Source organism: Saccoglossus kowalevskii, chromosome 3, assembly GCF_978046115.1.
Source record: "Saccoglossus kowalevskii chromosome 3, keSacKowa6.1, whole genome shotgun sequence".
NCBI lineage: Eukaryota > Metazoa > Hemichordata > Enteropneusta > Harrimaniidae > Saccoglossus > Saccoglossus kowalevskii.
The window spans coordinates 15,032,927-15,058,861 of NC_140643.1; the positions used below are offsets into that span (position 1 = coordinate 15,032,927).

Sequence of the window (25,935 nt, forward strand, 5' to 3'; positions counted from 1 at the left end):
GTCAGTCGGTCGTTAAAATTAACGACAAATGGGCGTGTACATGTATGAAAATATGTTTTGTCTTTATACAAAATCGGCCCATGCACGTCTGCGGGCGGACACCAAAACTTAGTTCACTGTTTCTCCGTTCTACGTCTGGCGGATCCAGAAATTCGGTAAGGGGAGCGCTCCTATTGAAGTGGGCTGAAGGGGGCACGCGCGTGGTTCTACCGTCACGGTAACAATTAACTATCTAATCCTCCTATCAGTCACATTCCGCCCATCGATTAATGCGTACATCAACATTCTATGAATGACATTCAGTAGTAGGTAGCATGGGTGCTTAGCAACGATGAGGAGTTAGAATCAAACGCGATTGAAACAATATAACCATATTTACGCGGGATTTCGTTACTTGCATATAGATCCATATTTACTAGCATTTAAGAACGCCATGGAAGTATAAACCCCGGGGTTTATAGTTCCATGAGAACACCTACCCCTGACAGCTACAATCTGCCAGATATTTATTTATACCCTGAATTTATACGTTTTGGGGCAGAACTTAAATCTTGAAAAACAGTACCTATTTTAGTGGCACGTCCCCCAATAGGTAATTTATATAAAGAAATTATACAGTAGGTCATTTTGAATGGTTCAGGTCTCAACTTGAACCGCTCCAAAGACTCTCTCCTTTGATCACTATGTTAATCACCCAAGATGGATTATATATGTAGATGGCTTTCCTCTGGGACCATTCTGATTCAGACGTCAATGGTGAGGATCTACAGAACCACACCACCATGTAGATACTAGTATTTCAGATTCAACGGGAAAGGGGGTCCAATAACTACCCGTTCCGTAAACGGCATTATCAGCACATTTTAGAAGTATGTAAATAAAATAACACCATTATTTTGACAACTACACATCTAAACTGAAACCACTAAGTAATGTACTGAACATTGCCACTCTATCCCCAAAAGGCAAGCGCTTTTGGCAAAAACAGTTTTTGAACCAAACACATGTCAGTGCCTGTGAAAACAACACACGTCTATACGTAAATCTATAGCCCCATACATACCTGTTATACCTGAGTAGCAATAGGTGTATATGGCACTCTTCGTAGTTATCATTTGTAGGTCTCATGCCACATTAACCAATGATCGTTCAATTTAAATGCCTTGCAAGAACCAATGACATTTTTTAAATATTTTTTTCAAAGGTGAAACTAATATGTGGTCTTTTATTTATTACTTGGCGGCTGTGTACCTTTGGGTTTATTCTGTGTGTATTTGGATGTTCTAATATTGATGTTTTTCCAGTGATTTCTCTAGGTGCAATCCAAAACAGTAGGTGTCGTTTACCTGAGATTTGCAAGAGTTTGAGCTGGCCAACATGTTAGTTTTCTACATGTGGTTGATTACTGGCATGTTGACTTCCCATTTTTGAGTCATGTTTTCAACTTTGTTTATAATTTTCATATAGCAATCTCCTCATATGTTAACATTGTCGTCTAGGGAGCTTCAATTAATGGTGTGAGCCCTGAACACCGAATTTGAAAAGGCGCCCTCTACGAAAAAAATTGAATAGTAAATTAATACGAGTACTGCAGATATGTTGTTAGGCGCCACCAATCTAAGCTCATTGCCGTCACTCTTACACCATTGATAAGGTTACTCCATGAGAAAGTGACTACTAGCAGAATACAACACATCAGGGAGACAGTGACTTAAGGGTCGACCATTTAAAATCATGAGAAGTGCCCAGAAGATTGCAAGCTGGACACAGGAAGAAAACAACCTGCATGCAAAGCGTTGAAAGAAAATAGATGTTTGCACATTCAAGAAAAAATGAAAATGAAAGGATAAGACGTGAAAATTTGCACCAGTCACTTTTCCACCCCAACCCCATGATTTCAAATTGACATGACTATTTACAGCAGTATTTCATAATTTGTATTCATCCATTAATAGCTGCATCAGAAGGGTCATATTATCTAGAATACAGATGCTTTCCTATGACCATCTACAAATGCTTTGGTTTGATGGTTTATTTAACTTTTGTTCAAACATCCTGAAAATCATCACATTTTTTTTGACTGAATCTTGAAAATACAATTATTCCATTCATTCATTTAAGAATGATACATTGGTTGAATAAATTGTAATGAAACGCATGGTCTATAAACGATTGGGGTAATTACGGGGTAGTTGTACGATTTAGGAAAACAAAGATTCTTTGCTTCACTTTGCTAGCTTACATGGAGGAGGCCTACAGCTAGTTATGAATCTAGGAAAGGATAAATGCACATTCAGACAATACAACATTTTAAATTAAAATTTATTTCATTGATAAACAAATAAAAAGATCAAACTTAGACTATTAACAAACCCCACCTCACAGCATGGCATTAAATAATGAATTTTTTGTGAGGTGTAAACAAAGAGGTTCAATGTAAATGTTGAAAAGTTCTCCATCTAGACTAGAATAACTGACATGTAAACTAAGGTATATTCACAAAAGCTGTACATTAAGTGCAAGGACACAATGAGGCTATGGTCAGAATGGCGCAGCAGCACAATATACTGTTGGGGGTCAGAGTAGACACTAGGTAGTTTTGAACATTACAGTTTTTATAACTATTTAATAACATTAACTTGGTGAAATGAGGATTAGTTGTTAGTTCACTCAAAACCAAGAATTTATAATTACAGCATAATACAACTGTTCAAGGCATAAATGGGTCTACAAAGTCAGTAACCAATTAGCATCAAAAATATAAATATCCTCCTGTACTTCAACTTGAACAAGGCAAATTTCAGAATTCTGTCAACATTATTTGTAATTATACTGTAAAGTGCCTAATTTGATGATTTAATGGCGACATGAAGACAATTTCTGCATTGACTTAAATATTGTCAATTTTCGGAGTCGTCACCTGGGCATGCGTCAGATGGCCATAGTGTGTCATTCTTTACAAAAAACATCTACCCATGAGCCATTGCATTTTTAGCGTGTGTTATCGTTGCTAGTGACTCGATTCCTGCGCGTGCACAGGTGACGACCCTCCCGCTTTAATGCCATGTTATATTCATTTGGCACATACTGTATTAGTAGAGCATGCACATAATGAAGTTTCAAAGACTTTCGAATCTTATTAAACACCTTTGGAAATTGACCCCGCTAGTGCCATTAATTTTGTTCACATATGCTGTAGACAATGTTCTTATATTAAATTGATTTAAAATTGCTGTTTGTTTGTTTATTTATTTGGTGTGCTCCCGAGCTCCTAGTATACTTCAATAATTGTGGTTGGACCGACTTATTTTCTTGCTACTAAATGTTCTTAGTTAAATGTAGCACCAAAGGCCTTAGTATCTCTAGATAGATTATATATATATATGGATATAGATTGTCCTTTTCGTCTTTTATAAATATATACAAGGTCTGTAAATGGTATGGTTGATACAACGTTATGAACAATCTGTGTACGTTGTTACCATGTTGCCAACTCGTTGCGTTACAGTACGACAGGTCCTGCCACCTGAAAAATACATAAAAGTTATAGAAAACTGTCAATTTAAAACACATTATCAAAGACAGAGTGTAAGACAGTGTGTTGTGTGCTGCATGTCTTTATAAAACATCAGTAGAGCCAATATCAATAATGATTGACATGAATACACCTATACAAGTTAGACCTGAAATGTTGCCAAATGTTTACCAGCATATCTGAGATGTGTCAATCAACAAAAAGACAATGCAGTTTATCCTTTTCAATACTAGACTTTCTAACCCAAATTTTTCTGCACTTTTTTCGTATATTCTTCAATATTTCTGGGGATGAACTCTAATGCAACAGACAAAATTTGAGTCAATTTTCAGTTTTTACTCAAATAATTTGGTTATTTTTGTCCCAATCTTCTGAAAGAAAGAGCAGATTATAAACAGGACTATTTTGTGAATTTGTGATGAAAAGAGGGAACAGGTGGTGTAAAGTTTATACCTCATCTGGAGGTACCGTAGTAATGTTACTGTAACTACTTACCTGAATGGTGGGTGTTCATTTTTCTATGTACATTATGATGAGCCTGTAAAGATAAAAAAGATAGGAGAGTTAAAATAATACAACAAGGATTAACAGAAAAAGTAAAGTAGTACATCTTGAAATCAGGTAACTGTACGAAAGAAACAAAGATAGTTGGCTTGTCAATAATCAGGACATACCAGTACCATAAACAGTTTAATTTTTGCTGCAAGGAATTTCTTAGCAATCATATAATTAAACTGGTGTTTGTGGAGACAAAAGAAAAGTAACTATAACACCTTGTCTATAAGGACATACACCAATGACAGTTTCAATGCTATAAAATTCTATGATTTTCATGAACTCACGAAATTCAACTCGCACATATTGACATCATTAATTAAATATGTCACATGTCCCAAAATAGATAAAAACAAGTATCCTCTTAGAGAGCAACTTTGTCCATCAGATATAATCAAAGGGAGGGATCAAAAAGCAGTTGCTATATTAGTAACGCATGAACTTACACAGGGTGTATTGACCGGGGTGTGTTATGGTTAAAATATACAATACATAATGTTTTTAGATTTTGGCGATAAAGCAAATATGGTAAAGCCTATGCACAACATTAATATACCTGGGGATACAAGGCAGTACAATGCAGACAGGTAAATCTGGTTAAGACTGGTCCTAGAAATTAGTTTCTAGTCAGTTTGGTGAAATTCATGTATTTTTTTATTTATTTATTTTAAAATTTGTGCTTTTATTTTGATCTTTCTTGAAAAATAAATTTCCCTCTATTATTTCTAAAATTCTGTCAAAAAAATATTTGTGTCGTGCACAGGACCAGAAACATGAATATTTATTTTCAAGGCCGTAGTGGTATAGAATCCTTTATCAAAAAAAGACGTTTCAACTCACTTTTGTATGCGTCTCACGATGTTGGTGATTGTGCTGCTGCTGATGACCATGCTGGAAATTGAAGTGAAATCCATCCCCGCCTCCAAACTTTTGACTTCCAAACATATCTCCAAACATGTCAAAGCCGAAATCATCATCAGAATCAGAATCATCCCAAATATCACCAAAATCAAACATTCCACCCCCAAAATTAAAGATGTTATCTTCACCAGAATGTTTTCTCTTATTTCGGTGGTTGTGTCCGTGAAATGTCTTGAAACTGCTGTCAAAATGTTTAAAGAAATCATTGAAGTTGAAATCAAATCCACCACCTTGGCCGCCACCATTCCGCACATTATCCTCAAATGCTGAAGCTCCTAATTGATCGTACTGTCTTCGTTTGTCAGGGTCTGCTAACACTTCATAGGCTATGAAAATGAACACAAAAGTTATTAATTAAAAATCAGATATTAAAAGTATTTAAGGTTGATAAATACCAGTTTCATGTTCACTTTTTTTGCAGTTATGTGCTCAAGAAATTCCTATTTTTTGTTTAACCTTGGCAGTTTTTTTAAGGTCAGTGTTAGAGAAGCTTAAAACTGGTGTGTTATGACAACAGAAGCCAGTCATTGTGATGCAACATGATTGGGTCTCATGCAGTTATACAACGTGCGTAAAATAATTATTTATATAACTTCACAATAATATCAGCAGATACAAGATGGAGTGATTTTGTATAAATCCAAGCCAAAGGCAAGGATTTACATTGTATGCTATTTAGGCGGTAATCCTAAGTCTGCTGACATTAACCAAAGAGATAATATTTTGGGATTATATATTTATCACAAGCATATTTTTTTTTTTTTGAATGGTAAAATTGAAATGTAGAATTATTGCTGAAATAACACCAAATATGAATATCATTGCACGCACATAGTATGCCAATGTTGTTGATGTGACAGTGTTACGGACGCTATGGAGAAATTCTGTTCATCCAGGATATTTACTCTCTTTGGATAGGATTATTTTTTTTTATTCCAACTAATTTTTTGGAGCGACTAAATAATAATTTTGAAAATAACTACATGCCAACAATGTTTCACCACTCCAAACAATGTGATATGCATTTACAGTGTTTGTTGACATGTGATTAGAACAAGCAACAACTGATATTGATATAAAATCTAAAGTCTAAATGATTGTAAAATACAATTTACAAGAATTTAAATATAAAGCCTATTATATCACAATGAAAAAAATAAAATTAGTCAGCTGTTTATCATTTCCATTACAAAAAAAAAATTTAAACACAAGAATATTTGGGTGATAGTAAATTGCTATTTTATTTCTAATAATGCAAGAATCATTAAGGTAGATTGTTTTAATCTAGATGTAGCAAATATAATCACTGTTAGTTTATGGTAATCTAGAGAAACTGAATTTATTGTCATGAATACAAGACAAAAAAAAATATTTGAATATTTATATGCTCCATATGGGAAGCAGTTCAACTCTGCTATAAAAAGCTATTTTCTAGTGCGGCCCTATTTTGGGAACAGCAAACAACAAAAGTATATGTATGTATTAGTATCATAAAAAAATGTTTGGTAAATTAAACTGGTGCTTACACACTTGTAGCCAAGTTATCAACAGCAGTAACTGCCTGCATGTACCAGTATCAGTAAGCATTTTGAATATTGTATATTAAAAAACAAAAAAACTTTCTCACTTACCTTTGGCAATTTCCATGAACTGAGCTTCAGCATCAGGATCTTTATTTTTGTCGGGGTGATATTTCACCGCTAATTTACGGAAAGCTCTCTTGATTTCCCTTTCCGAAGCACTTTTTGGTACTCCTAAGATATCATAATAGTCTTTAGTTTTTGAAACTACCATCTCACAGAAAAGTGCTCCGCATGTAAAAACCACTATAACCCATTGATATTGCATATTTGTGAGCTGTAATTAGTTTTACTGTGAAAGAAAAATGAAATATTTAGTGGATAAAAACAAAATAAAACATAACAGCTTTCTACAAACTCACTATAGCAACTAGCATAATCTCTTAAAAAAGTCAATTAAAACACCTAAGCAAGTACACCAAAACATAGTTGTTGCGTTGACAAATATAAAATAATCCTGGCGCGAGATAATCTGGATTACTACGCAAATCACAATATTTAAATTCGTGAATAATAGAATATGGCACATAGGAATCATTCATAATCCCTGCGTCTGCGACGAAGAATGGCACATTTTTACTTTAACAACCGAGTTGTTAGCCATCTGTTCGATCTGTCACGGTTTCGAGGTCGTCTGCTGCAGTATTTTTTGTCGGGGTGTCAGTGCCCGAGGGTCAATGAATCCGCAAATGTCAGAGTAAATTTGATAATAGTTGACGAAAGTATGAAAGGCATGTATAAAAAAAATCACTTGCTAAAATAGTAGCTCGTTGCGACAGTAAGCATATACACGTCTAATCTGTTACCGTGTTAAAACGATAGGTTGCAAGGCAAGCAAAAGGATGTGACGGTGTTGCTGAGTTGCAACGTATCCGACTTCAAGTTGATTTTGTCTGTCTAAATAATAATTCACACATTTTCAATGGATCACTGTCCCATGCGGGACGTGCACGGTCTCTTTTGAAGATCAGATACTCACCGAAATATATAAAAGAACAAAATCCGTCTTTCAGCTAGCGCAAATCCACCCTACCAAATGATTTTGAAGTAAATAACTGTACATCCCACCGAACACGGAAGTAACTGCTGTGAGACACGACTCAATATTTGATTGGCTGAAAAGTATACACGTGATAGAAACCCTACTGATTTCTCGCATAGTCTCGCACAATCTCGCGGTATTTCGAAATAAATAAATATGGCTGACGATTTGTTACCTTTGCTTGGACTTGATCTGTACGGAGAAGGACAATCTTCTGAAGACGGTATGCATTTTAATTTATGTCCGCATATTTTGCACACTCGGTCACTAGTATTCAACATGTATCATGCATATTCGTGCTTGGAACATTAGACAGATGTAAACACTGGACGAGAAATAATCTCTGGATACGCACATAGAAAGTGCGTAACTTAGAATTGTATTATTTATGAATCTATGTATATTTGTAAACATGGTCACGTGAACACATTCCTCGGCAATTATTTTTACATGTCATTGTGTAAAGAGTATAAGGTGATAAACTTTATGAAAATTACCTTGTCATTATATTATTTAACTTTTTTTGCTATTAGTCTGAACTATAAATTCAAATTTATAATGATAAAGAAAAACACTAGTACTGATTTACTAGCTAAATTTTTTAAAAAAAATGCTAGTATGTGTTATTGGGACAGCAACACCTTGTTAATTTTTGAAACATTCTTTTTCTGGCTTTAAATTATTAGTAAGCCGTAGAATATTTGTTTATGTTATTGCATCAGTAGATATGATTGCCAAGTATGATTGTATTTTAAACATTGTTATTCTTGCCATATAGTATTGGAATAGGCGTTTTAGATTAGCAATTGTCTTTTGAATGTAGTTCATTTTGTTAGTTTTCTTGTGATGCATTTAATTTCTTCTGAGGAATTTTACGTTTTTCAGTGAACTAACTCATTATTAAGAAGATTTTAATTATGTCAAATACCCTTTTGCATGTGACATCATGCACAAAGACTCCAACAATTATTTCAATGCGGAAATGTATATTATGTGTCAATAGTCTGAACTGTGTCGTTATTTTTGCTAACCAGCATGCGCTTTTCTTCATTAGTAGAAAACAGAATTTGTTCTCATTGCAATGTAATAGAAGATAAATTACACCATCAGACTAAATTATTTAACAAAGAAAGAAACACACTATTCAACTCAAATTTGCAAAGTTTGATAACAAAGAACAATTTATACTCAAATGAAAACACCACAATATTATGCATTATCATACTATCTGAAATTAGGGATAAAATAAAATAATTTTTATTATCTTTTCAATTACCTTATTTTATCTTTTATTCTTATCAAAACTTTTATTGTATTTTCATTAACTTTATTTCTGATACAACCAAATTAGAAATGTCAATTTTTTCTGAGTGGTTGAAATAAAGTATTTTTTATTTGTCATCCTTTATTTGACAGTAAATGTAAGCTTATGATCAATGTGACAACTTTCAACCCATAATTTTCGTATAATAACTAGATCCAAGAAATATATTAGATGAGGATTTGTTAAGATTAGAGGTATGTAATGGCAATCTTGAGCTTCAACCTGAGCTTGCTCAGAGTCAACCTGAGCTCCACCCTGAGCTTCAACTTGAGCTTCAACTTGAGCTCCACCCTGAGCTTCAACTTGAGCTTCAACCTGAGCTCCACCCAACTTGAGCTTGGGAAATTATTTAATATACTGATTAGTTTTTCATGCAAATTTATCTTAATTTATCATTTGAATAAAATATCTTTTTTGTCCAATACGTTTAGGATAGTATATCTAGTTTGGGTGAAAATCTATACAAATTAATACTGCATAATAATTTGGTAGATTTAATTTGGTTTAAATCACATGTGGATATTGCACAATTCTAAAGAACTTTTGGAAAAACTCTGATCTAGATCTTTATCTGAAATAAAGTCTATTAAAACATTCAATTTTAGATATTGATCATCAATCATTTTTTCATAAGAATGGTTCTCGGCGATATAAATATATTGTTCTAAACTACAATTCCACTTATTTCGTCAAGAATGAAACTAATGCCACCACTTTTTACAGTGAAGAAGACATTGTCCTCATGCTTGAATTTTTGATAAATAATATATTTGTTAAGTTTGGAGGACATATATTTAACTGTGCTCCCTTGCTGACCGACTTGGTTTTATTCTTGTATGAGACCGAGTTTCTTCAGAAACAAACAATTAAAAGAAGCTAAATCTTTTAATTTTACATTTAGATATATTGATGATGTCCTTTCCATCAACAATCCTAACTTTTGTGATTCGCTCCCATTGATATATCCCACTAAAACTAGACATTAAAGAAACTACAGAATCAGCTTCTTCGGCCTCATACCTTGACATTTACCTCGAATTAGACAACAATGGTCATCTTTCTACCAGACTTTATGACAAAAGAGATGATTTGTAATATTGCTTTTTGACATTGATTGTTTGGATTATAGTTGGGTATTGTTGCTTGGATTTACAGCAGAAACTCAAAACGAATTTGGCGCACCGACACTGTGCTCCAACTTGAGCATCTGAGATCGAATCAGCTCGGTTTAAGTCACTCGTTAAAGCAAGCGAAAGAAACGCACTCACTAGCGAAAACGCACATATCTCTAAATATAGTTTAAACTTGTCATCGAAAATGATTGCACGGTTTGTAAAATGAAGTCTCCCATTGATGGTAGTTTTTTTTATTGAAATCAGCAAATATGGCAACAAAACTGAGCGTTATACGACCTGGGCGTAGAAGCCAAAACGGGAAATAATTTTACCCCAGTATTAATAGTGGAAGATCATTACAATAACCATGGAAGAACCCCTTACTACCTTCCATGAAACCTGAGCGCTGCGCCACGCTGCGTTTTAACTTGAGCTTGGCATATTGTTTACAACGGAAGCTCAAACAAAGTTGGGGCGCCTACACAGAGCTCCAACCTGAGAGTCCAAGGTCACATCAGCTGTGTTGAAGCATGGAGGTAGAAAAGAGAAGTTAAATATTATGTTTCCAATTCTGTCATCGCCCAAGACTTTCTGATGGCACAATAAGAGCGAAATAAATTCTTGAAACATTATGTTGAAAATAAATCTCACCTTTCTGTCAAAATATTACTATGATACAGTGTATTTGTAGTTTTGTTGTGCTTTTAAGATGTTTTTGTCTCTAATATATTTTATCTTTTGTCTATTCATGGAGCTTTTTTTTAGCTCCATGGTCTTTTCGACCAGGGTTGTTTATGTTTGAACAATCTAAGGTAACAAATCACTAATAATCGGCTTTATCTGTCATTTACTCATCGAATCTTAGGGTACCAGTATAACAAATTAAAGTGCAACAACACAGAATAATTAGCAGCTTGTGTCTATTCACAGTATTGAGCTCCATCCTATATAGAAAGGCTGTGGTATATAGAATGAATAAAACAAATAATAATAATAACTTACTTTGTTGTTATCGAATCTCTGTTGAAATATAGATAAAATTACAATAAAGAAAAAAATCATAATAATAAAAAAGTAAAAACAGAAAATTCCGTTGAGACAAGCGTAAAATAAGTACACATCAAAAGTACACGTCAAATACAATACATTTATAAAGAACACATCAAAAGTCTGTTTTGGGGTGGAGAGGTGTTAGACCTAGCTTTGTTTATAATAATAATAATAACAATATTCATTAGACGCATAAAATCCTTAGGAAAGGATAAAAGGGTCTTACAGAAAGAAATTTAAAAACTATAATCTAAAAAGAAAAACCTATTCTAAAAATATAAAAAAAATCAAAAACAAATATGAATAAACAATCAAGACAATTTGCAACCAATGGTGAATACAGAATATAGAATGAACACAAAATGTAACCTAATACACTGATAGTTGTTGCTGTTTTGTTCCATAGCTGTTTTTTAGGAAGACAGCTAAGGCTGGTGCTAGAGTATGGTGGGCTGTACATTTCATTACAAAATGCTACTCATCCTCAATTATATTTTGGCTGCACAAATCACATGTTCTTTTATCCAGTACGTGGCACATTATTATGTCTGCCTTTCTCAATTTTAAGGTCATGGTTGCTTATCCTGAATTTTGCAATTAACCTCCTAAGACCATGGTTCTGCATATTCATTAAGTAATTTTCAATTTTTAAATCTTGTTTAAAAAGTCTGTATGTTCTTAGTTTGTTTTAGCCAAGGTTTGTTTTCTATTATCATTATGCATGTAAAAAATCCAAATGATTTTTTGATTTTTTTATGAATAAATTTTTCTTATTTATCTTGAGTTTACAATGGTAATAACATCAATATCTTGCATGAGGGTTTCTACACTTGTAAACCATTTACTTTTTACATTCTTATTTACTAAGTAGGCTTCTCTTAATAATATGTTATCAGAGTTTGTTACTCGGTTGAATATATATATACTTAAGTCGTTGTTTCTTGATAAAACAGTCAATTGGGTACCTTCCTAGCTCACCATAAACAGCCATTTTTGGTGTGAATTTGGAGAGACCAAGAATGAACCGACAAAATGAAAGATGGACATCCTTGGTTTGGTCTTAATGTAGCTAAGCTTGTAATCAAACCATAGTACATCCATGATCAAACAAACCAGGGCATAGTCAAGCCTGGTTTTTACTCATCAAACTTTGCAAAATTTTGTTTTTTAATTCGGGTTAGATAATCAAATTTACTCAAATCCCCCTTCAAATACCAATATATGTACATATATCCCTGTGCTTATAAGTATGCTAATTTTTGTTACGAGGGTTAAAATGGCTGGACAACAGGAAGTGCTCTACCTGCTGCCAAGCTTCAAATTATGATATCACATATTTAAACAATGTTTTTATCAATACTTTTAATTTGTTTCCAGTTGACGTTTTTGATGAGCAGAAAAAAAAAACAAGCGGGTGACGGAACAATCTTTTCTGTTCTGCAGTTTTACTCAAGGAATTGTACCTAGTGTTTATTCTCTAAGACAGACCGGAAACGGAAACAAGACAGAAACAAAAGATTTTTCAAGTTAGCGTGGGGGAAATAACGTTGCTAAGTATTATCGTCAGGGAAAGCTATTGTTTAAGCTAGTCTGTGATTGGTTGCTGGCAATGTTTGGGGGATTTTGATCAGTTTGTGAAGTAGGCTTGTCTTAGAGAATGTGTATTGTTTATGTGTTAACGATGAAAGTGTTTTGTTCTGCCTATGTTATACCTCAGACTACTATATAACAGACTAGCAACACCTATTGTATGTGTGAATTGGGGGGCATGTAAGAGAGGAGGTGTGAGCCATGGCTAATATGCTGGTAGTTAATTGACACGTCTTTACCCGAAGATCGCATGTTTTCGTAATGTCATTCTAGTGCATTGCACATATTTTCAGATCTAACTGAAATTCGAATCTGAGTTTTGAAATTAACAAATCTGAGAGAGGTCTACCCAAGGTACATATACAATGTACACCAAGTATCAAAGCATTAATTGTAAAACATTGACACGGACGACGACAGACAATTACTCATATGATAAGCTCCGCTCGACAAAGTGGACAGCGGAGCTAATAAAACTGAAGATGAATTACATAATAAAACTGAAAATAAAAACAATTACTTTCAGGTACTTTTGTTTACTATTACCTTTATCTTATTATTAACCAACTCAACTTCCATTTATTACTTTATTGTTGTAGACTGATAGTAATATTAAATAAACATTATTATTATTTAAATAATTAGTCAATTTTTCCTTTTCAGAATAAAATAAAACTGTAACTGCAGAAATAAAGATTAGAATAAAAAAAGGAAAAATGTTTCATGTGTGTGAAACAACTGCTTTAATGTGTGACTCCAACACAACTGATTTGAATTTAGAGCTTCTGTTGTAAACAATTTCCAGGGTTCAAGTTGGGTGGAGCTCAGGTTGACTCTGAGGAAGCTCAGGTTGAAGCTCAGTGTGGAGCTCAGGTTGACTCTGAGCAAGCTCAGGTTGAAGCTCAGTGTGGAGCTCAGGTTGACTCTGAGCAAGCTCAGGTTGAAGCTCAAGATTGCCATTACATACCTGAAGATTAATAATCTCTATTATATGATCTTCATCTTATATCACCCGTACATATATCTTAAGCACATGGATCAACAAACTGCGAGATGTGATCACCAAATACTGTCTGAACTCTGGACAAAGTACAGGTAATTAACTGAAAAAAACTTTTTGTTATTTCATTCAAGAAAATGAAGTGGATGCAGAACAGATAGAAGTTGAAATGATGGAAGACACTGATCGAAAAAAAGATAAGAAAAAAAGTTCTAATGACAAGAAAAAAGATAAAAAGAAAGATTCCAATCAGAATATCAACTATGATCCATCGTTACCCACAGCTCATTCAGTATGTATATAGTCTTTACTATTGTAGCATGTAGCATTTGAAAAGCATTGCAGTGCGTTGTCGAGCAAATTTACTAATCAGTTAGCAATGTTGCTTTCAGACAAGCGTTCAATACTTTGACTGTGACGTCAATGTGTTGTGTGTAAACTCAAGAAACCTGTGCATCCATAACACGTAATCATATACCACTGACCAGTCTGTGGACTTCACAATATGAACTATATCCGATATCTCCTCTACAAAATTGCCTGCTCCCCAGGCAGGCAAAAATTAGAATAATATGTAATAGCGAAAATAAAATGTGGAACATTTTTCATATATTTGGAACAACTGTTTTTTTATGGCGTAGAAAAAAGCACAAATATGGCATACAGTTAGTTATATATGATTTTCAAAAGGCTGTAGTGGTTTACACATCTCCCATGATGCGTTCAACTCTGCTAATGGGAAGTAATCAAGAGTGGTTTCCCAATTTTACCAGCAGTCTGAAAGTAACCTTGTTTAAACACTATGTGTGGTGACAGTAAAGGCCCATGTTGCATGTACGAACCACTAGTTTATCCATCCATCGAATGCACACTTGATTTGTCTTGTTTCCCATTAAAATGTGAATCCTAAAAGTATATTTGTAAATGATTAGGAGATTCAAATAACAAAGAGTATTGTGATGCTTTCTACATATATTTCAATGTTTTTTTAACAGTACCTTGGGACAGACTTGCAAGAATACAGTGGTCGTACAGTATTGGAGGATGATTGTTATATGTCGCTACCATTATTAACGTTACCAAATGTTGTATTGATACCTGGACAGACCTTACCTTTACACTTATTCCAACCCAGACTAGTGTCCATGATGAAACGTGTACTGCAGACAGATAGGACATTTGGATTGGTCACTTGGAGGTAACCAAATAGATCTTTTTCTATATTTGTTAAAAACAAGTGCATCACTGCCCACACTCTAACATTGAGGGTTCGAAAGCTCCACCCTATTATTGAGGGTAATACTTTGTGGTTACCACAATTCATGCAGTTGCAAAACGGGTAAATTCTGTCCTCCTGCAGCATTTCTATTATGACAAAGTGGCCTATATTAATAAATTCAAATTAAAGATGGGTGTGCCCCGTCTTGCATTTGCTAATAAGGTAGGTAGCTGATTCTTCCAGTGCAATACTGCAAACGCTGTAACTTATGGATTCACAGAAAAAATAAAAACACAATAAAATTTTGAATGTCAAAGAACAGATTACAATGATCACCTAATGGCCACTCATTGGAATCAAGAACAATTACCGTTAAAGTCCTAATATAAACCGCATACGTAATAGTAACCGCACCCCCAATTCTGGCTTCGGGGTTAAAGAGTTCTTAACAAAAATTGAAAACTTGAAAAGTACCTATTACTAACCGCACCCCCAATTCAACAAGACCGTGACTGACTTCATTGTTTCAAGCAGCTGTTCCAAAACGGCATTGTTCCTAATCCTATTCATTTGTTTTGACAACATGGCTAAAAATATTCACACCTATTTATTGTTCAGTGGTGATAAGATGTCAGACAGGCAATGAAACTGCTTTTGTTCTGGCGGCGACCTCTGTCAATACTCTTTCTGAATACGTCTGTGTTTCGTAAGTTTTAGACAATGAGCTTTTATCACCGTAAAAGTGTTAAACTGAGCATTGAAGAATAATTTATCTTTCGAAAACAAATAATTTTTTGATTTAAAAAAAAAATCGTGCCGTTTTCCCATGGAAATCAAAGGCAAAAGATCGCACTACATTATCGGTAAATCTCTTCCGTGTTCACCATGAGGTCGCTGAACTGTCATTAACATATTTAAATGACTATGTAATTTAGACACGTGGGCACCATCCAGTATTTTGATTGGTTAATTAGCGACTTGACCTATCCGATCAATAATACGTCCCGTGAGCATTCAAAAACATGGCGGATATCGTATCGGCTGTTTACATGTGACTGAAATCATTCGCTTACGGGGAAACTAAGTTGAATTTTACTTGCATTTTATAACAATTCAACGAATTTATTTTTCGTGCGTTATTGTAATCACTACTAAATAATAATCACGAATATCAACACTTCGAAAACAAGTAAGTTATTCACTTGTGACCCGCAGCATGGCCGGATTGAGCTACCGTTATGTGATCATTTGCTACTAAGCAGTGCATTCGTGTTTTTATTTGAAACTTCTGTTAGAATATACTTTTCGTTACCAAGAAAATTAACAAAATAAATGCATATTACATTAAAAATACCGAGTATTTTTTGTATCATGTTGAATTTTTTTTTGATTGACTGTAATTTTTCAACATTTCGTAACGCCTATTTTAGAACCAAAGTAAAGCCTCTCACTCTTCCCTGACGCCTATTCAAGAGATTGTACGGTGTATTGTTTGTTTTGTGCATGTGTTGTGGACAAAAAATGACCACGCCCATTTAGTGATTGCAATATGTACGTAATAGAAACCGCACCCCAAACTTGAGCTTTTGATCCCAATTTTTAAATTGATACATTGTAATATAAACCGCGGTTTATAATAGGACTTTAACGGTACGGTAAATGCGTTTACCTTAAAACCTTTTATCCATATACATGTCTGTTTTCAATGTACACCATCCAGCCTTATCTTTTAATAGATACGACAATGCGCCCATGACAGGACCTACTCTTGCAAAAATTGGAACAACAGCTGAAATATACTCAGTGAAAGAGGAATCAGAAGCAGGTATCGATACGATAAGGATAAAAGCAACAGGGAGACAACGATTTGAATTGATTGAGACCAGAAGACAAGTTGATGGGTAAGAGACAGTTTATTGAATAGTACCGGTATATGTCAGAACATGTGAGACTCCAACCCTTCATGCTATCATCTTGAATAAATAAAACTATGCAGAGGTTGAAAAAACAAAAACAACAAATATTTGAATATTTTATCATTGATTTCTATGGTCAGGATGTATCATAATATCAGCAATTGTCAACAGTATGACAGTGTTCTATCTGTAGTCTGACTGTGCATAATATGCAACTGAAATATTAAACAAGCTAGGACAATTACTGGGTAGACAGCCAGTTTTAAGACTTATGAAATATATCTGTACAAAACAGAAAGTTAAAACTAAAACCTGATACTGTACATATATCTTTGTGAGTTCAGATACAGATACTGAAAAAAAATGGAAATTTTAAAAGTTCTACAAATTCTTAATATTTTGAGTGTGAAAGATTCCTTCAAATAAATGACAACGTGCAAATAAAATTTAGGGTACTTGTTTTCATAGAAACAATGACTTTGCGATTTTATCATAGTGGTCCGATTAAATGCAGTTTGGGTCCTTATTTCAAAGAATAGTTTGGGTACCCCAAGTTTTTTTCATTGTGATTAAAAACAGGCAGTCATGAAAAATAATTTGGCAAAATTTTCAGAAATTGCTGTGTTTGCCATGATGATGGCTAACGGCCTGCATGAATAACCATGAACAAGAAGAAGACCCTAATGTCTGTGTTGCGTGCACTTTTGATATGTTTTTCATATCAATGTGTTCAATGTTTATTCCATGAAATGAAATGGATAAGATAATGTAACCATTGGGGCTATATTACTAAAAAAAAACTTGCGATACTTTTCATCAGGTGTAAACATTCCATCAGGGAAAGCTCACAGTTGTATCATTCTGTTTGTCACTAGAGTAACTATGGCAAAGATTAAAATTCTTGCGGAAGCTGATCTCCCAGATTGTTTACAAGGTGCACGACTTGATTCACACAATAGATTTAGAATGAACAGTGTCCGCAGTAAGAAGCCACCTGAATGCAGTGGAGATGCTGCATCAAATCTACAGACACAAGTTAAAAAAAGAAAACGTTCAGCAGCTGATTTCACATGGTGGCCTTTTTGGATATATGAACAGTATGATGCAGTAAGTAAAATTAACTTTGGGATTTTTTACATGTTGAATCCATAAACATGTATAAGTGCTACTGCATGAATTGTTAATAAAAATAGTTGTCCACTATATACAATAATTTGTTTCGGTGAATATACATCATTTAAAACTTTGTCTTTAATTGATCATGTTACCGTACCGTATTAATCAATTGTAAATTAGTTCATGTAAAACAAAACATTTTGTTCATGAATCTGTCATTTATTTAACTGCAAGTGCTTGCTAATTGAGCAAATACATATAAAATATATATATATCATATGTATAGTCTCCAAGAATGATTCTATTCTGTACCACAATCTTCATCTGTGCCATGCTTATTATGGATTTGAATGTAAATACATTGTCTTTACAGTATGTTAGCATAAAATTTGAAACTGTGATGGTTTAATGCATACCGGTATACATACATGTATGTATGATCAGGGAGTACACACAGGCGATCGACCTGGAAATGCCATATCAGAAGGTTTCTGCGCCATTTTAATGGTGTATCTATCGCCATTGAAATATTTTTGAAGTAATTTTAGTGTATTTGGTGTCCAGAGACATTGTCAGCTGGTGTTGCTGGGAAGTTTTTCAAAGAAAAATATATTTGAGAAAGATTTTATGTTGTACGACAACACGGAATTGCGCAGCTCAAGAAATATATTTATGACTTGAAAGCAAGTCGGTGAGAGGGCGAGTATCAGGGCGCTGCTCCCCTATTTCCCGGTTTAGAAAAAACCCTGTATGATGCAGTTTAATTTTTTCATTCAGGAGTTACTCATAAATAGAATTAAAAAAGAGTTATCAGGATGGTACGAAGGAACGCAGACTAAGTTATCGAATGTGCCGTCCAACCCTACAGGTATGTGCAAAATAGCCAAATTTTGTCTTGTTGGCTCCGAAATTGAAGCTCATTTCCAGAAATATTGAAAAATACAATGTATAAAAAAAAAGTGCAAAAAAATTAGTTGAGAAAGTGTGGTGGTGAAAAGGTTAAGACAAACTATTCAACTGAAGTTTGCATGTAAATTAATTGCAGACTAATACAAGTTTGTGTTCATATAACCCTTACAAATAAGTCGTAAATGTTGGTTACTTGGTGAATTTGTATATTAGTATATCTGTTCTATAATTTCTTTTGGGCCAAATATTATTTCTGTTGGCTTCAATTTGTGATGGAAGATTTTAATAAAATATTTTTGTTTATTTTCCAGACTTCTCTTTCTGGGTTGCCAGCAATTTACCATTGGATGATGGTTGGAGGTTACATTTACTAGAAATAAACTGTGCAGTACAGAGGTTGAGATGTGAACTTGATCTTATGAGAAAGGTAACAATACAAATATTTGGACAAGCACAACATATGGTACAGTTTTTACAAACATACAGCATAGACAAATTATACTAAGGTATATTGCTTCCCCTGTGCCTATATTTGTAAACAGCACCATGTTTTGTCATGTTTTTTTTCAACTGACTGAACTACAATTTTGCAAATTGAGAAAAAATCAACCAATAAAGAGAAAAGTAATGCTATGCTATTATGCTTGTATGGTGAATGTTGCACTGGAGTTGGGTACATTTGTGTGGCTGATTTTCTTAAAATACTCTCTAATTTGCATATATATTTAGTCCCCGTTCGGACGCAGTCCGAAAACGGGGACTTATGTTTTGCACTGTGTGCGTCCGTCCGTCCGTGATCACCTGTATCTCGAACATGCATGGACCGATTAAGTTCAAACTTCACTCATACATCACACATTATATGGGACATATGCACGTGCACTTTTTTCATGATCCGATTAACGATAGCCGAATAGCGGCCATTTTAAGGCCGAAAATGCATCAAAATCGCACATTTTCACCATTCCGGACCCGGATCTCAGTTATGCATGGACGGATTTTGTTCAAATTTGGTACATAAATTAAACATAATAGGACCTTGATGCATGTCATTTTTTTTTTTGGATCGGGTTCGAAATGGCCGACTGGCGGCCATTTTGTTTTAAAGAATTCAGTTCTGGATCCGTATCTGAGACATGCTTGGATTGATCGAGTTCAAACTTCACACACACAAGGTACATCATGTCACAAATATGTATGTGCATTTGTTTCATGATCTCATTAACGATAGCCAAATGGCGGCCGCTTTAAGGCCGAAAATGCATTGAAATCGCACATTTTCACCATTCCGGACCCGGATCTCAGTTATGCATGGACGGATTTCATTCAAATTTGGTACATACATTAAACATAATAGGACCTTGATGCACGTCATTTTTTTTTTCGGATCAAGTTCGAAATAGCCGACTGGCGGCCATTTTGTTTTAAAGAATTCAGTTCTGGATCCGTATCCGAGACATGTCTGGATTGATCAAGTTCAAACTTCACACACACAAGGTACATCATGTCACAAATATGTATGTGCATTTGTTTCATGATCTCATTAACGATAGCCAAATGGGAGCCGCTTTAAGGCCGAAAATGCATTGAAATCGCACATTTTCACCATTCCGGACCCGTATCTCAGTTATGCATGGATGGATTTTGTTCAAATTTGGTACATACATTAAACATAATAGGACCTTGATGCACGTCTTTTTTTTTTCGGATCAAGTTCGAAATAACCGACTGGCGGCCATTTTGTTAAAGAATTCAGTTCTGGATCCGTATCCAAGACATGTCTGGATTGATCAAGTTCAAACTTCACACACACATGGTACATCATGTCACAAATAGATATGTGCATTTGTTTCATGATCTGCTTAACAATAGCGGAATGATGGCCATTTTAAGGCCGAAAATGCATCAAAATCACGTATTTTCACAATTCCAGAACCGGATCTCAGTCATGCATGGATGGATTTTGTTCAGATTTAGCACAATGTGTTGTACATATGCAGGTGCATTTCGGTCATGATCTGCTTTGAATGTATATGTCACTCAAATATGAACGGAACGGGGACGTGTCATTGACAATGACTTGTTTGTTATAATAATTAATTAATTTTGGATGATTCATTTTTATGGCCAAGCATGATATTACTGGTAATCTTTAAAAGTCCTGGGGAACGAAAAGTTCTTGGGAAAACATGAAATTCCCACTCAGCCTCAGTTTTGCAGTGAAATTCCATCATTTAGGCAACTTTTCACTTTAATATCGTATGTTAACATTAACAAAATTTTTACCTATTTTGATTTTCTTGGAGAAATTAGAAAAGATACTCTGTCTGATTGGTTTGTAGGAAGACTGATGATGCATTTATAATAAATTAGATAAGCTATAAGAAATGTTTCTATGGTCAACAAATTTTAAAGATTCAGTAAAAATGCACTTTTTGGTTTATGTGCGAATGTTTTTTTATTTATGTGCAAGAGTTGTGTTGTACTTCAATAGGCCATTACACAAAAAGTAATAACTAACTAAACTGTTGATGACATGACATGCACAATATACTGTAAAACATAGACCATATCACAATCCCAAATCATAGTAAATTGTGGGATAGTTTTGACTGAATCAAACCATGATTGAACACAATTTCATCAATCACAAAGCACCTACTCATGCAACCTGATAAAATATCCCATGATATACAAAAATTTGGAATTGCTATATTGTCTAGATTATTTTAGCCTCCTTGTAATTTCGCTAATTCAAGATGTCGCTAATTTAAAAGAAAGTATAGATGTTCACAATGAGATTTTTAACACTTTAGCTTAATTTAAATTTGTTTAAATTAATTAAGTCAGTTACCAAAACTACATGTTACTACATGTATTTCAAAGTGTTACCAGCATTTTATAGTGACTGCCAGTATGTTTATTCCAGTGTACTATACTTTGTTGTAAAGAATGTGGTCAACAGATTGCCAACAAGCGTGATGTGTTCAGGTGAGTGTATTTAAGTATATTATACTCGTGCCTTGTGATTCTCAATGAGTCCTAAAGGTTTATTCCCAGATATATCTTGTTTGTAGCATCTAACCTATGAAGTAGTATGTACTATGCAAAAGACTAACTATGACATTATCCAATTGAATTGAATTTTGCTGTATGTTGAAGAACTGTATTCCAGTGTCGATATATCTGGCCTCTTTCGTGCATAATAATGGCATCAAGTATTATTAGGATATATTGGTTCTATTCTCTTATCCGCAGGAAATCTGGGTTTCATACAACAAACAACTAATCAAATGTTAGTGATAGTATTCTCACTAATATCGCATTAAATTCAGGACATTCCTAGACAATATAAACAAAGTCTGTGTTCATGCATAGACCTTAGAAAGAGATGGTTCATGTTTGCAATTTTAATGTACCAATGTTAACACAGAGTAATGTAAATTAACACATTGTGATCTCATGAGTTTCACCACTGTGAGAAAACCTCTTTAACAGTGAAGTTGAAATGTTTTTTTCTATAAAATAAATATTTATTAGTCAAAATTTGTATTTTAATGTTTTTTTCAAGAAACAAACTCTATGCAGCTTTACCTACACTGTAGCGCAGTTGATAATCTACTGTAATGTCTCTGAAACATTTTTGTTTTTGTTTATTTGCTAGTATTTCATTGGATGGTCCTATGGCAGCCTATGTTAACCCAGGTGGTTATGTGCATGAAACCTTCACACTGTACAGAGCATCAGGACTTAACCTCATGGGGAGACCGTCTGAAGAAAACAGCTGGTTTCCGGGGTAAGACCATCATTCTACACCACATACTAAAACTACTTGTATAACTCGAGTTATGTCAAACATCAGAATATGCTTATGGTCTTTAACATTAGGTACACAACAGGGACTGTGTAATTCCAAATACTTGTTTTAAATCATTGTTATAGCTGGGTTAACAGTTGAAGGATAGAGGTGGTTGTGTCACTCATGCACCACAAACGAGATGATCGATTTACCACAATGTGATGTGCACACAATTTTGTGTGTTTCATAAAAACAATACAATAAGTTTGTCTGGGTAAATTTGAGATCAGCTGCTTGTTTCTCAAGGGCTAGGTAGAATGCTATTTGTGAGTTTACTTAACATGTGCACCTATTTTAGCACATATACCAGTGACAGTATTTTGTGTCTAAATCTATTTACAATTTAGCTAAATTTGGCAGCAGTTTCCATAGACTACAATAAAAACACATTTCCTTGTCAAAAACCCACTAAAAGTGTTGTAAATTTGTTATTACTTCCAGAGATCAAATAGTGCCTTGTAAAACACTACATAACCAAACAAAACAAAATTTCGAGATACTACCTCGCCATAGGAAGCAATGGTAAAATACTAACTCCATAAAATAGCAAGGAGTCAAATATTTGTCTTTGTATCTAAAGTATTGCCTAATTTAGTTAAACATTTTACCAAATATATTTTAACTACTGGTATATTACAGCATTGTTTGTTTTTTCATTTTGTTTTCTTCTGGATTTGTAGATATGCCTGGACGATTACACAATGTAGAGGTTGTGCCAGTCACATGGGTTGGAAATTTACATCAGTGAAGAAAAAGTTGAAACCAGACAAATTCTGGGGCCTGTGCCGTTCATCGCTCATTCCAGGGCTATTGGATCAAGACAGAGACTCCAATTGGCAACCCATTATGTGAAAAACTGTTTTCAGCTAGGGAGTATGGTAACTCTCTTGACTAATCATATACTTCCTATGATTTATGGATTATTCTTACAATCTTGAAACGATTGTAACTTAAATAAAACACTACGTGATAAATGTGCTGATATCAAACTGGCAGTCTATATTATAAAGCTTGCCTATGTCAGCATATAATATATGTGAGAAAAACTATATTTACAAATATGTGTATATTTTGATATGCATCTGTATATTTTAATAGATAGGCAGCTAAAACTTTTGTCTAAGGCTAAAAAAAAAAAAACACTTAGGTGATTCTGATTATAAGACGTTCAAAAATAGTTTTCTTGAAATTGTCCTCAGATGTGGCAAATGTAATCTCTTGGTTTAAGTGTGGTTGCAGGTTATTTCAAGTACTGTGCACAAAACTGAGTTATTCTGATATAACCTGAAGCAATCCAGTGGTAGTTGATAACAGTCAGTGCCAAAAACAGTTTGGCAAAATGATGCAAGATCAGATGAGATTTGAGATGATCATTACGACAATGAACAAGGCTTGCGTTTTCCACATCCTGTGTAATGTACAATCATGTTGATTAGTAGTAATCTCTTCATTGAACAATCATCCCTTTCTTTCATAAACAAAACTTTACAATTAATGGCAAATTAAATGTAACATAAACTGCACAGTGCAATTTTTGTTTGTTTAACATTATAAGTTGATAATTTAACCAAAAGCACTTGTTTAGGTTTTGTACTCGTCCAAAGAAAAAATATTGTAGCTCTTTGCTGCTGTTGTTAAATATTATTATACATCTGTCACTGTATAACACCATAAGATACAGTGTGCTGTATTTTCATTCTACCATATTGGAAATGCGAATTCCAAATATGGATTGATTACGCGCGTAAACATCCTCTAATAATAAAAACAAACATGGCTTCCATAAGGGTTGACTGGAATCCACACAAAGAAGTTCGCTGATTCTGTTCTAAAGTTTTTTGAATTCCGGCATTCCCATGGTGTAACCTTGAAAGGAAAAGATGTATAATAACAGAGGTACATTACTTGGGGTTTGCAACAACGGTGACATGATACCAAGATCCCATCACAATCTCGCTCTCGCATAAGCGTTCCAACTCAGAAAAATGCGAATGCGCATGCTCGAGTTAACTAGGATACTGGGATGTCCAGGCGGATCAAAGTAGCTGCCCACAATATGACAGATTACGAGAACTATATTTTCTGTACATTTTCGATGTATTACATTTTTCACTACGATAGTGGCAAGAAAAGTTTTATTTTTTCATTACAAACCTTGAACATTGATGTATGTCATGTCAGAAGGTCGTAGCCTCAGTCTCGCTATCTACGAGAAGAGACTTCAATGGGAACTTGACATGATGTCACCATACAGTACTATGCGAGTTGCAAACCTCAAGTAATGTACCTCTGATAATAATAAGGTTATTACAAGGATGCCCCAAAGTATGCACTCAGACAGTACACCGCGCATCCACCTCCGCTGCACGTTGGCCGATACTCCAGTTGTACTGTCTTTGTGCATACTTTGAGGTATTCTCATAATAACCTAATAGTAATGTGTATTTCGACAGAGAGAGTGAGTGATGGTATTTTCGATAAATGGCCTATGTTTTTGAAGCAATGGTTATTTATACTGTTATTTTATTGTTGGTTGCTTAACTTAATCCAGTTTAGATTTTATTTGCTGTGATATGAACATTCAAAGCAGACTTGTGAAAATGTCATTGATGTAGTATGTTAAAAATACACAACATCGAGGTACAGTTTAATGACTAGTCTTCTGCGTTTGCTCATACATATCTCAATTCTATTATATTCGAGCGTGTTAATAATTTCCATAATCTGCGAAGTGTTCATTTGGCTTTTGTTTTGATATTCTCAATTTGGCTGCAGAATCCATTGAGCATTCATGCACAGGGGAAAGTGCTGTGAAACCCCAGGGTGTGTGTGTGTGTGTGTGTGTGTGTGTGAAGTGTATCAGACACACTGAAATATACAGGTAATGAGGTGATGTTCATGACTAACAGTGGCATAGATGCAGTCCATGGTCGTATCACTTTAAGACTTGGCAAACACCCATCATTTCAAATTGGCACTAGGCTTAAACGGATTTAAAAGAGAGGCACGCTAGGCGACCCCACCCTAACACACAAATAACCATCCCCCACCCCCAGCGCCAAAAAACCCAACCCACCCAAATTGGACCATCCCCGAATTTCTGGATCCGCCAGTGTCAGGTCTGACTTAGGACAAAGTTCAGATCATGACCATTGGGAGTTTACCTAAGTTATAAGTTAAGTTATAACCTTTAACATGTTGATA

General features: G+C 34.5%; 2 protein-coding genes across 2 annotated transcripts; one reads left to right on the forward strand and one right to left on the reverse strand.

Annotated features, from left to right (window-relative positions):
• Window positions 1–2,304: 2,304 nt before the first annotated feature.
• Window positions 2,305–7,751, reverse strand: LOC100368966 (dnaJ homolog subfamily B member 9-like). Its single transcript, XM_002730492.4, has 5 exons — window positions 7,571–7,751; window positions 6,643–6,883; window positions 4,931–5,337; window positions 4,031–4,073; window positions 2,305–3,526 (listed from the first exon to the last, which is right to left on the reverse strand). Exons 2-5 carry the CDS (start codon window positions 6,857–6,859, stop codon window positions 3,456–3,458), a joined length of 738 nt encoding a protein of 245 aa, XP_002730538.2. The 5' UTR covers window positions 6,860–6,883; window positions 7,571–7,751; the 3' UTR covers window positions 2,305–3,455.
• Window positions 7,739–25,382, forward strand: LOC100368815 (protein cereblon-like). Its single transcript, XM_078006640.2, has 10 exons — window positions 7,739–7,856; window positions 13,847–14,004; window positions 14,708–14,910; window positions 16,668–16,832; window positions 17,723–17,954; window positions 18,741–18,831; window positions 19,184–19,299; window positions 21,802–21,863; window positions 22,537–22,668; window positions 23,412–25,382. The coding sequence occupies exons 1-10, from the start codon at window positions 7,790–7,792 to the stop codon at window positions 23,581–23,583; spliced, it is 1,398 nt and encodes a 465-aa protein (XP_077862766.2). The 5' UTR covers window positions 7,739–7,789; the 3' UTR covers window positions 23,584–25,382.
• The last annotated feature ends 553 nt before the right edge of the window (window positions 25,383–25,935 follow it).

What these genes read in the sequence shown, in the direction of transcription:
- LOC100368815 (XM_078006640.2), top strand. Translation starts at nt 7,790, where the DNA reads ATGGCTGACGATTTGTTACCTTTGCTTGGACTTGATCTGTACGGAGAA. An exon ending in CGTTACCCACAGCTCATTCA is followed by an intron (nt 14,005 to 14,707) that starts GTATGTATATAG and finishes TTTTTTTAACAG; the next exon opens with TACCTTGGGACAGACTTGCA. An exon ending in AACTTGATCTTATGAGAAAG is followed by an intron (nt 19,300 to 21,801) that starts GTAACAATACAA and finishes TGTTTATTCCAG; the next exon opens with TGTACTATACTTTGTTGTAA.
- LOC100368966 (XM_002730492.4), bottom strand. Translation starts at nt 6,859, where the DNA reads ATGCAATATCAATGGGTTATAGTGGTTTTTACATGCGGAGCACTTTTC. An exon ending in GTTCATGGAAATTGCCAAAG is followed by an intron (nt 5,338 to 6,642) that starts GTAAGTGAGAAA and finishes TCATTTTCATAG; the next exon opens with CCTATGAAGTGTTAGCAGAC. An exon ending in ATCGTGAGACGCATACAAAA is followed by an intron (nt 4,074 to 4,930) that starts GTGAGTTGAAAC and finishes TTATCTTTACAG; the next exon opens with GCTCATCATAATGTACATAG.